The 15,839-nt window shown below is 41.5% G+C and overlaps 1 protein-coding gene across 1 annotated transcript; it reads left to right on the forward strand.

Moving 5' to 3' along the window:
* The first annotated feature begins 7,611 nt into the window (after positions 1-7,611).
* Positions 7,612-15,482, forward strand: CLDN34 (claudin 34). The gene is made up of 3 exons (XM_084537843.1): positions 7,612-7,736; positions 12,857-12,992; positions 14,299-15,482. Exon 3 carries the CDS (start codon positions 14,346-14,348, stop codon positions 14,988-14,990), a length of 645 nt encoding a protein of 214 aa, XP_084393969.1. The 5' UTR covers positions 7,612-7,736; positions 12,857-12,992; positions 14,299-14,345; the 3' UTR covers positions 14,991-15,482.
* The last annotated feature ends 357 nt before the right edge of the window (positions 15,483-15,839 follow it).

A 15,839-nucleotide genomic window follows, 5' to 3' on the forward strand; every position in this document is an offset into this window, starting at 1 on the left:
TTTCAGCAGCTTTCACACTCAGGTATAGTTCCTCCAGAGATAAAAAGCAAAATCGAACTGTGGTGATGGAGGTGGCCAACATTGACCTGAAAGGGATGGAGTGGATCAAATTATTTTTACTAATCATGGAGTGAGACAGATCTCAAGGAAATGAAAAGCAAGAAAACCTGGAAAGATCAGTACCCCAAAGGAAGAGGAACTAAACAAGCAGTCAAGTCTGTCAGAGCTGTGAATTTCCTGCTTTCTTCTTCCTCCATACGTGATACAGAAAAACCACACCGTTCCTGGCTGGAAGGACAGGCAGTTTTCAATACTGTTGTGGAAAAAAAAATCCTTAAAGCCTCTCTGAAACTTAAATTTATGGGGAACAACTCAAAATTCTGGAGTGTCTTAGGTCTCCCTGCGTTAGTAGACCATCATACTGCTAAGCGCATCCAGGAACACCCCTTTCTTGACTCAGGGGGCACTGGCACAGCTCTGGCACTAATGGACAATCACTGCTGAAGAAGACATCATCCTTTCAATTCATCCTAAAGTCTCTAAGCAGCCCAGTTTGTTAGGTGTGCTGAGGTGCTTAAACCACCCACACTGTATGATATGTGGTTTCCATCTTGTATATCACTGCTGACAGATCACTCACCAAGTGAGCAAACAGGCTTGTACTCTGTGATTCTGCTTGCACGACTGCCACCTCTCAAGAGTTTGCTTTACCACCAGGCTTTTTGTTGAGGGCAGGCAGAGCAATGTCCAATTCCTGCTTAAGCTGCACTGCCAGAAAGCGTGACTTACAAAACCAGAGGCAAAACAGGCAAATAAAATCCCGTATTTTATGTATTTAATTATTTTTTCTAGTCTGAGGTGCCTGTATGCAGGTACTGATACAGAAGTCCATCTCTAGGGACTCCTAGATCCAGCTTACCCCTTAGGTGCATAGATGATGGCCTGAAGCAGGAGGCTAATTGGCCTTGATTCCCTCTACAGACAAGTTCAGACAAGGTTACCTGAAGAGGTTGGTTCGAGACAGATGGCTCCGCCATTGCTGCCTCCATCTCTTTCTCTAGCAAGACAAAGTACCTAATTTACACATTAAAATAAAAAAAAACTTGGATTAATCCATGCCTTAGGTGTCAAGCTCACCATTAAATTCCCCTCTCAGAGCTAAAAGCCCAGGTGCACAATGTTAATTGTAGGTCCATTTGCCAAATGGCTACACACACTGAACCCTATTGATGTGAATACAGATGGTGTGTCTCTGGGGTTTGAGATCTAGGAACTCTTGTATTTATTTTCCAAATGCTGCATTCATATTTGTATATACTTCTATTTCAAGCACAAAATGAAGCGGCCTTTTCTCCTGTATTTACTGCAGTGGGGGAAAAAAGAAAAAAAAAAGAGAGAAGAAAAAAAAAAAACAAAACAGGTGAGTATACTCTATCAAGACAATCATTTGACAGAGATGGAAATATTTAGACCAGCGTTTTTATGCAATGGGCAGTTCCACCACACAAGTAAGATTGGGGTGATTACAGAAGTGATGATTACAGTAGTAATGCCACATACATGGCAAACAATGAAGAGGAAGTTGTATAGAGCAAGATTGGTAGTCTGGGTGTGCTCAAACAAATTAGTATTGCATATGGTGACATGCAAAACAATTAGTCAAATAGCAAATGATGGGCATCAGATGGATGGGGTGATGGAATATAGACCAGAAAGAAATGACTGAAAAACTCTACGGGTTCAATGTGAATGAACAACTAATATGAACTCTGTGCCCTGGTAAAAGGGCTAAAACAATGCCTTGGAAAAGAAGAATGTGGGGAAAGAAATATCTTGCTATACAATATTAATGAAAGCTTTCTAAAATTTGCCTAATTCTACTATTCATATCCAAAACATGGAAAACATGAGAGAAGACTCATCTAGATTGCTAGAAAATAAAAGGACTGTCATAACAAAGAAACCAAAGAGTGTTTACTGATCAAAACTGAGGTTTAAAGATTTCTCTGTACGTGTCATGCAGTATCACATACAGAAGGAAACTCATTTAGCAGAGAAAGCCATACCAGAGCCAGTGAGCTCAAGTCAGAAGTGAAAATAAAGATGAGGTGTAAATGTTCAAGGTTGTCAGGAATACTGTACCGGTGTCACAAACTGCAGGGAAATACGCAGTGTCAAGGTCAGATTTTAAGTTTCTGGAAGTCAGAAAACTCACAATAAAAATTTTATGATCATCATAAATCCACCTTTCATGTTTGAAGTTCTTATATTACATGCTCACATGCCGATGTGTGACTGCTTTGGTAAATATTTATACTGCTAACAGTTTTATAACTGGGGTCCTAAAAGCGCAGAGGCAATTAATACATTTGGCTTTTGTAGAGTAACAGGTAAGGAAAATGGGAATCTGTGAGCCCTCGGCTTTCAGGTGAGGCTTGAGTGCTCCAGGCAGCACGTCCCAGTCAGATCACCTTGTTTCTTCCACTACAGACCCTCTTTACACATGCAACTACAGCGTTTGCCATAAATTCCTCTCTGTATACCAGTGAATTCAGTTACTTGCTTTTGTTTTTTTCCTCGTGTTTTCTGGGATAAAGTGCTGTGTATCAGTGAGTCTTCTACCAGTGCTCCCATACTGGCAAATGTAGCTGTCCGCAAAAGCATTCCCCATGGCCAATGTAAAGCTGATCTCACTTCATCAGCCCCTTCCTGGTGGCTGTGCCCCTTTCAAAACAACCCCTGTGCATGCTGGAGTGCACCTTGGTGGAGGGCTGATGGCGTTCATCTCCGTTCCCTTGCAGTTTGCACACTGGCTACACAGTGCTCTGAGGGAAAGCAGTGTATTTTGACACATCTTTCTCCCAGACTCCAGGTAAATGACAGACGAGCACAAGGGTAAGTAGAGCTGTCTTACCTTTGGCACAGAGCTGCTGATAAACCACATTTGATAGCAGCTGCCCTTCATGTAGTTAAGGAGTTTCCTCAGTTTCGGGCTCTTTACAGGACTGCGTTGTTCTGCTCCCCGCCCACACTCTACTTTTGAGGACATGGCAGTTCGTGAGAAATCTCTCTTTTTCTTTTTGTTTTCTGCATAGTCCTCTCTTATTTGTGTTCTGTTTCACCAGAACTTTTGTATCTATTTCCTACTGTGTCATTCCTAATGGGGTATTGATCAGTTGAAAGATCACAGTCATTCAGCATCATTGCTCAGCTGTCATGGCAAACAGGAGGGGGTAAAGGCAGAAAGGCCCTTTTAGAGTATCAATAAAGACCACGAGAACCTTCTCATAGCCAGGGCCATAGCCACAACCAGCTAATGAAACATGTAAATCACCGTTGTTCTCCGAGAGCAGTACTTTAATAGTGCCCTTTTATTTAAGCAGGAAGTTGCTTTGTAAAGCTTTAAAGCCCCATGATACGTTACCAGCTAAAGGTTCCTATTGCTATCTTACATTTGTTCCCTTTGATGGAAACTTATTGGAATTTGATTTTCTTGTGACTTCTAATGGCTGATAAGAACACGCTGCAAAGGCAGCTCCAGCAAAGCGAAAAAAGGCTGGCGCCTTAACACTGCAATGCTTTCACGGTGCAGAAACACTGCCAGGGCAGAGCGAAAACAGAGTGTGACATGTCGATAACATCCTCGCATCAGGTGGTGTTCTCTACTAGCTCTGAAATGTCAACAAGTCTCAAGAAAATGTCTTTGTTAGCTTTGAATGACCTACTTTTGGTATCTGGGAATAACCAGAAAGCTGCCCAAACCACAAGAGTGCATCTAATTTTAGAATCCCTTCATTTTGTGCATGCAAGCTTTTGTGCTATGCATCTCCAGAAAAAAAAAAAAAAAAAAACAAACAATTTCTTGTTGAGACAAAGAAAATTATTATTTTTTTCAATCAGCACCTTGTTGATTTGTGATCACAGTGAAATCATCCCTCTTTAAATTATTCAGTCCCTAATTGACATATGAATTTTGCTTCAAAAACTAATACTGAGCCCATTCTAAAGGATATATTTTTTTTCTGGTCATTGCGGATAATGCCTGAATTAACCATGCTCAACATAATCTGGGAAGCTGTATTTTGGTTGTTTCTGTTTTCTCCCTGTTTTTAATTAACCTGTATTGAAAGGGTAGACTTCTTAATGGGAAGTTCCTGCAAGTCTCATCTATAAAGGCAATCCAGGAGAAGTCAGGGACAAAAGAGTTCCTCGTATCAGCAGAGAGAGTCTGAGGATCCTACTGGCAGCATCCATGGTAGATGAAAGGTCTCTGTCACATCTTGTATAGCAGTAAACAAGTATTCAACCATTGATGTGGATATTAGTGCAGTGCAAGATTGTTTGAAAGGAAGCAAGACAGGACATGGTTGAAGTACAGGCTTCCTGGCTTCCACTACCTAAAATGAGAATTGAATACACTATCTCTTGCTTGAGGGACAACATATATAGAAGGTCCCTCATATGAAGTCAGAGTCGTCTGGAGTGTGAGAGTTAAACATCTCTAAATCTCACCCTTATTGGACAGAAAAATGTAAGCAGAATGAACACAGAGGATGGTAAACACTGAGCTTTTGGGACACTTATTGGGAACTTCACAAACTGGAAGAGAAAAAAAGACTCCAAATGCAATGACATGATGTCAGTACCACAATAAGAGTATTAACCTCCCTAGAAGTAAAAGTCAAGCCCAACGCGTGCATGTGTCCTTTGCCATGCTGTGCCCCAGGGTGGTGTTTAGAAACCCATGGAGGATCTTGCTGTGGCCCATCCATCTCACCACCACTGGCCACCTCCACCTGGCCCAGAGCACCAGTGAGCCTGCCCTCTTGGAGGGCTCCCAACTGCTTGCCTGACTGCTTTCTTCCCCTTCTTAAGGCATTGAAATATGAGGGGTTTTTAACCCTTTCAGACGCTCATCTCAATTTTGGGTGTTTATTACTGCAGCAGCTCTGAAGTGTCCAGCAGCTGTGTAGGTGTCCAGTGGGTTGTTTATGGTGTGAGCCTCAACAGCGGGCACTGATTGCCATGAGGTGATCGTACACTCTGTGAAAGTGCATCCTCACCTTTTAAGTATCCTGCTTTTCAATGTTATTGAACATACTGTTGACAATATATTAATGATCTGGATTTGAAGAGTCACATACAAAGCTGCTGCTGGACTAAGAAAAAACTCACTTTGTGATGTGAGTTATGTCATTTGATAATGTTTGTCTTGTCTGAATTCCCCAGGTCTCAAGGGGCAATTTAGTTTGGCTATAAAGGAATATACTTAGAAAAGGTGTTTGTGCAAACATTCTTCTCAGACTTGAGTTGTGGTTTAAGGAGCTCATGCTTGGGTTACAGTGTTGGATTTGGAGACATGCTTGTCTGATGATCTGCAGAAGACAAGCGGTGACAAAGAATGAAGATGCAACAACCCTAATCCCCAATTCACCCATCAGCTGCTGGCAAGCTGCATGCAGGAAGGCTGCTGGGTTTCCTGACAGAAGTAATGTTTATCTTGAAACAAAAAATGAGAAAATGCTTGTACCTGAATCTCCAAGCTGTTTATGGGTCTCTGAGACCCACAAGACTGCTGCTTATTTGGTACCATTTGTTCAGCAATGTACCTTGCAAGGCATCTTGATTTCAGACTTTTTTTCTTAAATGTGGCAAATGAAAGGAAAAATAACTTAAAACAAATATTTCCTGTTCTGTGGTATTTAGCAATGAAACTGTAAACCACAGAAAGGACTGGGCCTGCTCTAGAGGACTTTGAAGTCAGCAGAAATATTCCCACTGATTTCAATGCGCCTTGGCCAACAGGAGGAAGAAAGCAAATGCTTTCTGCCTGAAAAAGTATTAACCATTGGCATTCAAAGAACAATGAAGTCTCATGTAAAATGTGTTCCCTTAAATAAGGTAGTCAGAAACTTTATTTAATTTCCATCTGCTTCCTAATAATTTGCCGCTAATGCACTAAAAAGGAATAACATGTCTACAGAAGTCATAATCAAGTACTGAGAAAAGACATTTTATACTCTCATTTGCTGCTTACATTCTATTTGGTGTGTACTGCATTTCTCACTGATGTAATGGTTTATGCTGCTGATTATTTTACCACTGGCTAAGTGCTGTAGGTTTCCAGCTAACTTACACTTCATTGCACTGGTGGCAGTTGCCAATTACAATTTTTAGGTACAGGTTAATCTTTAAACACCACAATAGGCTTTTGGAACTGAGAAGAACCATGTGAGAGATGCAGAATTTTGGGGGCAAAGAAAAGTTGTTCTGGGAGTAACGGAGGGGTTGTCACTCCCATAGCCTGGCCAGGCAAACAGGCTGTGTGCAACATCTTCACATGTAAAATCAGCAACAGGTTTCCCTGCAGATTTTGTCTCAAACCGTTATTAAATACAAAGAGAAGAATCTGTCTCCCAGCTGCCTACTGCCCAAGGATGCTGTCCTGAATCAATGGACCCATCATAATGTCAAAAAGCTGTACTCAAGTCTAACACATGCCAACAAGCCCATCGGGGTCTAGATGTGTCCGAGCTTGTTGACATGCAACAGCAAAGCCAGTAGCAGAGCATGCCTGTGCAACAAAACACCACCATCAAGCTGTCATGCACAGAGGAGATGTGCAGATCCAGGAGCTGCACAGGAGAGGACTGTGTTGCCATAGCCTCTGGAGATACCTGCACATGGAACCAGTGAATCTCCATCAGCTGGAAGATACAGCAGGAGAGGAGAGGAACTGCATTAAAGGTGATGAGAATTCAAGTAACAGCTTAATGACACTTCGCATCCCTCCTCGGTGGTGGTAACAACCAGTCATGGTGCTAATTACAGACGAGAATAATTTTTCAATGAGGATTTCCTTTTACAGGATATTTCTCCTGTGAAATAAACTTCCTTGTCTTTCATCACTAGTCCAGAAAATGTCCTCCCGCTGTAGGAGCGAGCGCATCTTTTAGAGAATAGCATAATTTATTCTTTGGTTCAAAGAGGAGAAACTAGAAGGCAGTTAAGAACTCTCCTACCATTTATAAGAAGCATTATTTAGATTCATGGGAAAACCACAGAGGAAAGCAAATATAAATATGTATAATAATAATAATAATATTAATAATAGCAATTTTAAAGAGCATCTAAGGCACCAAGTGTGGTACAATTTACATTGAAGTATGGGTACAGTCGACCACAACCCAGCAAGAGAACCATTCAGCTTGAGTTTACTCTTGGAAACCCTCCTCCTTCTCCCCTATACTTCTCCCCACTGCAGAGCTGCACTAATTTTGTTTTTATAATACTGGATAAAAACTCTAACAAAGAAGAAAGTGTTGTGAAATCACTGTATTCTCTTTCAAATGAAAATTCTGTGTCCTTCAGGCTGTCAGGCTGGGACATCTTGGAGGACTCAGGCTGTAATCACAAGAGCAGTATTTCTGAAAGGGCATCTTACATAAAATTGAATTTTGCATGTGAGTTACCTATATACATTGGTAAGTGTTTTAGAGCAATTAGAAAAAATGGCATATGGTAAAGCTTACATATTTTTATAATATGTTAATGATTAACTAACTCCTTAAATCTTTGTTGACTTAGTGGGAGAGTGACAAGGAACTGTGAGGTACCTGTTTGGTAGCGCAACAACTCAGAAAATTTGCACGGGCATTTTTTTCCACCTCCTTTCTGGAACTTGCTTCATCCAGCTGACTGCTTCAAAGCCTTAGGCAACTCTCAGACTCACAGAAGTAAGTCTTCTCTTTCTTTATATGACTTATTTTATGAAGTGCTGATAGAGAACAGACGGAGAGAGATTTAAATATTTATTTGTTTCCTCTAAAGAATGTTTTCCCAATTGGGAATTGAAGAATTAAGTTTTTGAGCATTAAATCATAGGGATATTGCTAAGAAGAGACCTTCTTAATTACTCCACTGTTTTTGTTGCCATTGTTTTTTTAACTTCCTTTTTCCTGCAAGACTTAGATTGAACTAAGGCTTTGGTTAGTAAGCCATGTCCTGTATAGACCAATAAAGCTGCATCTAGACTATAAAGCTTTAGGAAAGAAGGATTTGAATGTTAATTTCAAAATGCACGTGGTGCCTGGCAGTGTCTAAAGCTAAAATATTTGCTTAAACATGAGAAAAACTGAAATAAATGAATTCCTGCTTACACAAGCTGGGAAAAACAACTTTGTGCATATTTTATAGAGGAAGAGTTTATCGTGCACTTTCTTTTCAAGGTGGTTACAATGTGCATCAGAATTCCTAAAGCAGAACAGTCTTTTGACAGGCAGATGTGCTGCAGCCAGGAAGCAAGGATAGGCAAACATTGTCTATCCTTTTAAATAAATATATTTATTATATTTACATGCTTGTTCCTTGGAAGCATTAGCACAGCTAAAATAAAGCCCACTAAAATAAAAACTGTAGCAACAGAAAAGCAAAGGATGATTCTTCCTGCCTGCTTTGGAAAACTCTCCTTTCAACCACCCAACCCATGCCTACAAAGAAAGCCTCACACTCAAGCTGCCGTGTGAAGGCTGTGTGCTCGCCCACTCCCCGTTTGTGGGGATGTCCTCAGGCACCGTAGGTGCTGGGAGCGCTCACTCCTCCTGACCGTGTGCCTGTGCAGCACCTGGGCTGACGCTCTGGGTGCTCCCAGTTTGCCCCATTTCTCCCACAGGCATCATCTGTTCCTGTTCTTTTGGGATGACTCCTCTTGGGCAACTTCTTCTCATGCCCTGGGCTCATGATCAGTGCCCTGATCCTCCTGGTCTGTCAGAGACCTGGATGTGGTCCCTCAACTGTGCCACTTAGGCTTTAAATGGAGCTCCTTTCAAGCCTCAAGGCAAAGGCAAAGCAGTCTGTAAAAACTATGACAATACAGGGTCAGCTGGGTCCCGTTTCAAGCTTACTGCCATCATGCTCCATACGCCCCTGCAACATTTCCTCATTTAACTTTGAGCTTAAGGTGGGATCAACCACAGACAAGTAAATTAGCGAGGCGTATGTAGGAATTATTGGTTTCACTTCATCCTGCCATCAAAGCAAATCAAAGGAAATTGTTCCCTGAAATGGGCAAAGAACTTTTACACAGCTAGATTTCAACGCGGAGCAGAAGAGAAGAGTTTCTGCACTTTGTTTTTTTTTAAAGCATGAAGCGAAAGGGGAGGCAGCAGGGTTCATAACACTGGATATGGACATTTGGGAAGAAGTGGGGTGCATAAGGTGTTTTGAATCTGGAAATACTCTACAAATGCTTTTAAGACTTTATGCCCTCCTAATTTGTCTTTTCTATTTGAAAATGGGTGTATTAGGGGTACACCAGGTGAACCTAACCACTAGACATCAGGGTTCAAGACCTCTCATCAAGGAGACTGCTGCTGGAGGTCCCAGTGCACTGCCAGGCTGGCACCAGTCTCCACAAGATCCCTGCTACATGGCAAACTTCCTCAAAGCTGCAAAAAAAAAGCTAGTGCCATCTGGCCCTCACCCCATCATGTGAAATGATGCATTTAAAGACAAGTGTTGGGGGTGATCTCGCGGCTGGGGGCACTCTCTTGTGCCCCCCTATACACTGAGCCCCTGGAACAGGCCCTTGGCCTATGAGGGGATCTGAGACCCAGTAACCCCAAAAGGCCCAATTACATTGAAAGGCCCAATTACATTAAAAAAGTATGCTAGCTAATGTCTGACATTTTTTTTTTTTCTTTTCCTCATTCACCTTCACGATATTTTAAATCTTTTTTTATAAAGTAGGTCTGAAACACAGTTGATGCTTACAGACTGCTGAATGTAATTAAAATAGATTTTCACAGGGACCAGAATTAACTCCAGAAGTGAAATGCATGTAGGTGTCATTGAGGTTTCACTGCTCTGAGAACACAGTTGCAGCCTTGTGTCACTAGAGATTACTGGAAATACAAGAAGTGTAGACAAAATCTGACGTGCAGCTTCATTTGTTTGCTCCCACTGCTGTGACCATCAGGAGATGTGACCATGGCCACAAAGAGCTGACCTTTACCTCTTAGGCTGCAGCATGCCATTTTGTTCTTTTTAAAGGCAAGCCTGAAGCACAGATGACCCCCAAAAGCTCTGTGAAACCATTGAGAGCAGCTTGTCTCCATTTTTTTTCCTAGAAGCAAGCCCGTAGCAGTAAGAAAATTGCCACAGCTCCCAGGCATTCTCGTCTGTTCCTTGTACCGAAGAGAGGGAAAGCCATGTCTCAGAGTGTCCCTGAAATAAAGGGGCCCAACACAAGTTTCACAACAGCTACTCACTGTGTACTGATTTAAATAAAAAGCAGCAGTAAAGATGAAAGGATCCTTCAAGTCTTTATGTTTGGACTAATTTACTAATGTGTACCTCTTTTTCATTAGCTTCTATCTTCCCTGTGAAAATTTCCATTGAATGCTATCAAGTTTACATTTTGCTTTTACTCAGTAGGGTATTTGGTTAAAAATATATCCATGAATGAAATACCTTGCAAATTAAGAAAATGAAAGATGTATCAAGAGAGAAAATGACAGCAAGGCACTACCAGATGAGGAGCCTGTGGAAGTGGTTCTCTTTTTTCTAGCTCTTGTTTCTAGACTTTTGAAAGAATGGCCCCAGAAGTTGCTGGAGTGCTTGTTGGATTGGGCTGAAGCTACTTTAAATTATAATGTAGATGTATAGGGACACCAAGAGGTGGGACTGAGCCACCTCTTAACACAGTCCTCTTGCTTCTTTGGGTGACAAGGGTCTTCAGTGCCGCCTTTTGCCCACTGGCATACACAGCACGTACACCTACCTGGCTCCTCCCGGCCTCACTGGCTTTGCAGTCAACCTCTACCCCAGGAAATATCTGGCATGCAAACTCTGAATGCTGGCATCCACAGCTCCGAGTGAGCTTCCAAATCAAGACATGCATGTCGGTAAAGCCAACTGATTATTCAGATGACCTCCCGTTGCTGCCCGAATATGAGTTCATTTGCCTTGGGAGATTTTGGGTAGTGCTCACGTTACATCACTGTGTTATTCAGATCATATAGGTAATCTTACTATGCTAACTGAATTAATTCCAAACATTTATATAATTACCGAAGCATGAGATCAGTCAACAGATTACGCCATCGCCACCCCTGTCAGCCTCTCGCCCCGGCTGTCCTGGAGCAACCGCGGCTGGAGGCGGCCTCTGCTGGCGGCTCCGGGGTGTGCTCGGGACCTGCGAGCAAAAATCCGTCTTGGCCAGAGCTCCGCAGTTTTGGAAGGGCTCGCAGTACGCTCACCTCGAAAGTCCGCAAAAAAAGAGCTCGTTTCGCTTCCAAGAGCCCGTGGAGGGCTTCCAAAGAGGATTGAGCAAAGGCAGGGTGAGCCCGAGGGGCTGTGCCGCGGTGGGTCACGCACACGGCCACGCGCCAGGACCTCGAGGCTAAACACTGGACAGTTTGGCAAAACTAAAATATTGAATCGGCAATGAAGGATAAGCTTAGAAGTGCCTCCTCTAAGACACTGTGCAGGCTCCTGATTTATGTAAGAAACTTGATGCTAAATATGCTCTTATCTGAATCCTATCCTTAAAATCAGTGCTTCTGGCAAGTGCTGCATGCCCATTCTGAGCTGAAGATTGCAGTAAAACCTATAGTGCTTTTATTAATATTCACTATAATAGAGACAGGAAACAGAAAATAGATCACTGTGCTTGATTTTGATGTGTTTTGTATGTCAGGCAACTTCCTTGCCAACTTGACATTTCATTCATTATCTTCTTGCTAGTCCTAATACAAGCAATGATGACTATAGGCCTCTGTCTGGTTTTTCAAAACAGGCCAGTACAAAAACTGTAATTCAACTTCATGACTGATCTCTAAAGTACTTCTTTACTTCTTTTCCACACAGATTTTTCTCTAAATCAGTACCACCAGGTTAGATCTAATAAGCTCCAGTAGGGAGGGTACGGAAAGTAAGCCAACACAAGCAACTTCTTGTGTTTCTAGACATTTGGTACTTCATCTAAACATGGGACCTCCAACTTTGTTATCTGGTTAATTTCTGTTGTTTACAAAATTTTTGTGTAAGCATTGAATTCTTTCATTCTAAGTGTTTGCTTGTTCTGTATATTTGGTGAATATCACAGTGAAAACAAAACAAAACAAAACAAAACTTTTCCCATTTTTGATTTTTAAATTTTAATTCTGGAAACCATTCCAAATAATGTACCATGTGACAGAGGGATCAGAAGTTATGGACACAATCATCTTGTTTAATTCTGTGAGAAGACAAGTGGACAAATTCAACCCATAAATATACATACTGACATCATACTCTTAACAGCTGTCAGTGATACCGAGCAGCATGATTGCATGTCTTTTATGACCTTGATATCAATCAATTGATTAAATGGGTGTTTATAATGAATAGGAAAAGTCTTACAGAAATATGAGCTCTGCCCAGAATGGTATTTTAAGATGGTTCAGATCTGGCCTCCGCGTGTTCAACTGATTTAAACAGAAGCAGAAGGAAGTCAATGCAGAAATATTTTGATTGCTTTCTTCTTTTGACTAAGAAGAATCAACTGACAGGTACAGAAAATTCACTATTTTAATGTGGAAATGTGACAGGAAAAAAAAAAAAATTCCTAATTTCATGTGAGGGCTACCATACTGTGGCTGTTAACAACTGTCAAATTTATATATATGTGTGTATATATACATACACACACATATATATAAAATCACTCTGCAAATACAGCAGCTTGAGAAAGCATTTATAAATAGGTTTCATTTTAAGTAGATACAAACATAGGAGGATATTCTGGAGCAATTTCCTCCACACCAGAAAAGATTAAGTATACATTTGCAATAATGGAGATTAATATGTCCCACAGGAAACCAGTCCTATTGAAAATACATACATGAACTGGGAGACCAAAATGACAAAACTGAAGATTTTGCTGTGTCTGGCTGGTGTCAGAAACCACTCTGTTCCATCCTCTTATCACTGGCATCAGATTCAGGACTGAAGTAAGTAAATAGTGTGTACTGGTGTGAGAAGATGGAAAGTTTGCTTAAGCCCATGTTGTTATAAAGATATTGTCTATTTAGGATTTCCACATATGGATTTTTGCAGCTAGATTGTATCACTACTGGTATTTGTTAGTTTAAGATAAGATAAGTAAATAGAAAAGTTGTTGTTTTAATAACAAAACTCAGTTGCAGATCTATCTTCTTGTTACTGGAGTGAACTTGGTACAGTATTTCTTCCATCTTGAATGCACTGGAGGCAGGAAAAAAGGTATTTTAGATAACTCATGGAATACAAAGTTCCCTACTGCCTTTCAGGTCTACATAATAAATTCAAAGTCACATTTTCTCTGCTGACAAGTCATTGCTATAGCTATTCAGAAGGCTTTATTAAAGATGTGGGAAATTAAGAGGGCTTTTTCATTAAAAAAAGACAACCTTAACTTGCACTCAGGCTGTAGAGTCAGCAAACAAACCTAGAGCCTTTTGTTAGGTGAAATGACTAGAGTCTTTTCCACCACAGCCTTAGGATGATTTGGGCTGGAGAAGCCAGATATGTTATGAACAAGCGTGACTTGTGAAGGAAAAATGCTGCAGGAACCTCTGTTAATGTCTGAGGGTGGGAAACTGAGGGCTGCACACCCAGGCTCCAGCCTCTGCACAGAGCATTGCATTTCTGATTCACTCCAGTGTTTCTGATAAAGCACTCATGGCTGAATAAGCTAAAATGGTCAAAGTTCAGTTGTTGTTATTAGACTCGTGGCCCGGGTTTGCTCATGCCTCTGAGCTACGACATTTTCTAATGTTGGTCCCACTGGCCCTAGAAAATGGCAGCAGAAAAGCAGAAAGTGTTTCAAGCAGGGCTGCTGTGCAGGAGCCACAGCTGTCAGGGACGACACACGTGGCTTCTGCAACTGCCTCATGGCATCTCACAGTACAGGATCCCAAAGATTTTGTCAAATTTACCTTCTACTAGCCAGTACCCCGGGGCTATTGGTTGTATGCAGTGCATATAAGGGCCTTTGGAACATAACAGTTAACTTGGGAAAAGATGTGTTTTCCTTTTGTGAGTGTAAAATAGAGGTCATGATGGGAGCTAATCATTATTTTACCTTTCCTTTGCTTGTGATACAATGAAATATATGGAATTAAAGCCTAGATATTATTTATCTATGGGCTTCAACACTTCGCAACAGTTAGAGAAAGGTGACTACCAGCCTCCTTCCGCACATGTACTCCCTCCTGCTTTTCACTAGCAGAGGCACCATTCACACAATCAGTAACTTTATGATGTGTTTCTTTCCAGTACCCATCTCTCTTTGCACGGTCTGAGACAGAGCAGACCTCCAAACGATGAGCTCCCTGACCAGCACCTCACACCTCCAGCTGGCTGCCTTTGCCTTGGGTACAATAGGCTGGATCCTGTGCACCATTTCCATGGGACTTGTGGAGTGGAGAGTGTGGCATGTGGACAACACCACCATAATCTCCTCTGGCATTGCGTGGGTGGGGATTTGGAAAGTCTGCTTCATCAGTTATCTTCATGTCTCATCTGGCTATAAAGAACAGTTCTGTCATAAATTCAGTGGCTATGACTCCATCATCCCCCACGAAATTTATGTTGCCCAGGGTCTTCTGCTGATCGCCATGGTCATGGGTTTGCTGGGACTGACAGCCACAGTATTTGCTCTGAGAAATATTTATATGGGAATCAGCCGCAAAACTCTCATCACCCATTTCTTCCTGCTGGGTGGCTTCTTCTACATATTTGCCGGTCTGTGTGTCCTGGTTCCAGTGAGCTGGAACTTCTATTCTGTAGCACAAAACCAGAGCATCGCTTTTCCGCCCTCTTACTACATGCCCTCCAGTCCCACGGCGCAGGAAGTTGGTGCTGCCATTCCCATTGGGATCATAGCTGTCATCTTGCTGCTGCTGAGTGGGACTTTTTCTCTCTCCTACAGATTTCCTATAACCACAAACACAGACATGAAATCCTGATGGGATAAATCCCCCCGTGCTGTTTCAGAACAAGAGCACAGTCAAAAGATAAGGATGTCAGCACGAGTAATTTTATAGTCAAGAAACAGCAGAATTTAATTGTATCCTACAGTAGCCACCATAATTTGTTATATAAACCAGCTGAACTACCATTTTGATTGTCACATATGACAAGAGGTTCGTTTTTGAGATAACTGCTGTAAAGCAGCAACTGTGATTATTAAGTTTTATCAGTCTCCCTCTTTTGTATATACAAACTTTGTTGATTAACTTATTTGTGTGTGAGTGTGTGTTTCAGGTATTTACTATATTTAAACAGCTGAATCTGAATTAACTGTCCTGTTAGAAACACATGGAATGACACATGTTTTACTGTGAACTTGCTTCCTTGTTGGTACTGAAGTATTTTGTCCATTATTAAATGACATTTTTAGTGAAGTGTATTTTGTGACAAGTTGAGACTTTTAATACAAATGATATGAGTGTATCAAATGGTTGTGTCAAATGAGTCTTTGCTGAACTGTCTTACAAAGCTCTTGCCAGTCTCTCTTCTTGCTCTAGGGCATGTAAAGAGCCATGTCTTTAATGCTTCTGTTTTTCTTCCAAGCTATTTGCATTTTATGTTGCAACACGTTTGCCTGTGGGCAAGGTGTGCTCTTAGTTCCTCACCTGGGCAGAGCCAAAAAGTCTGCAAACATATGCTTCTTCATCAGACACTTCACTGAATCCAAAGGTGTTGCAAAAGATGGAAAATTCTTCTAGAAGTTATTACAAAACTGCTGCCAAAATCAGTGCTCTTAGTAGTTGGGAGTACTCAGTACAACTTCCCGAGTATGATTCATCTAACCT

The sequence above is a fragment of the Aythya ferina genome (genome assembly GCF_964211825.1).
Source record: "Aythya ferina genome assembly, chromosome: 1".
NCBI classification, from domain to species: Eukaryota; Metazoa; Chordata; class Aves; order Anseriformes; family Anatidae; genus Aythya; species Aythya ferina.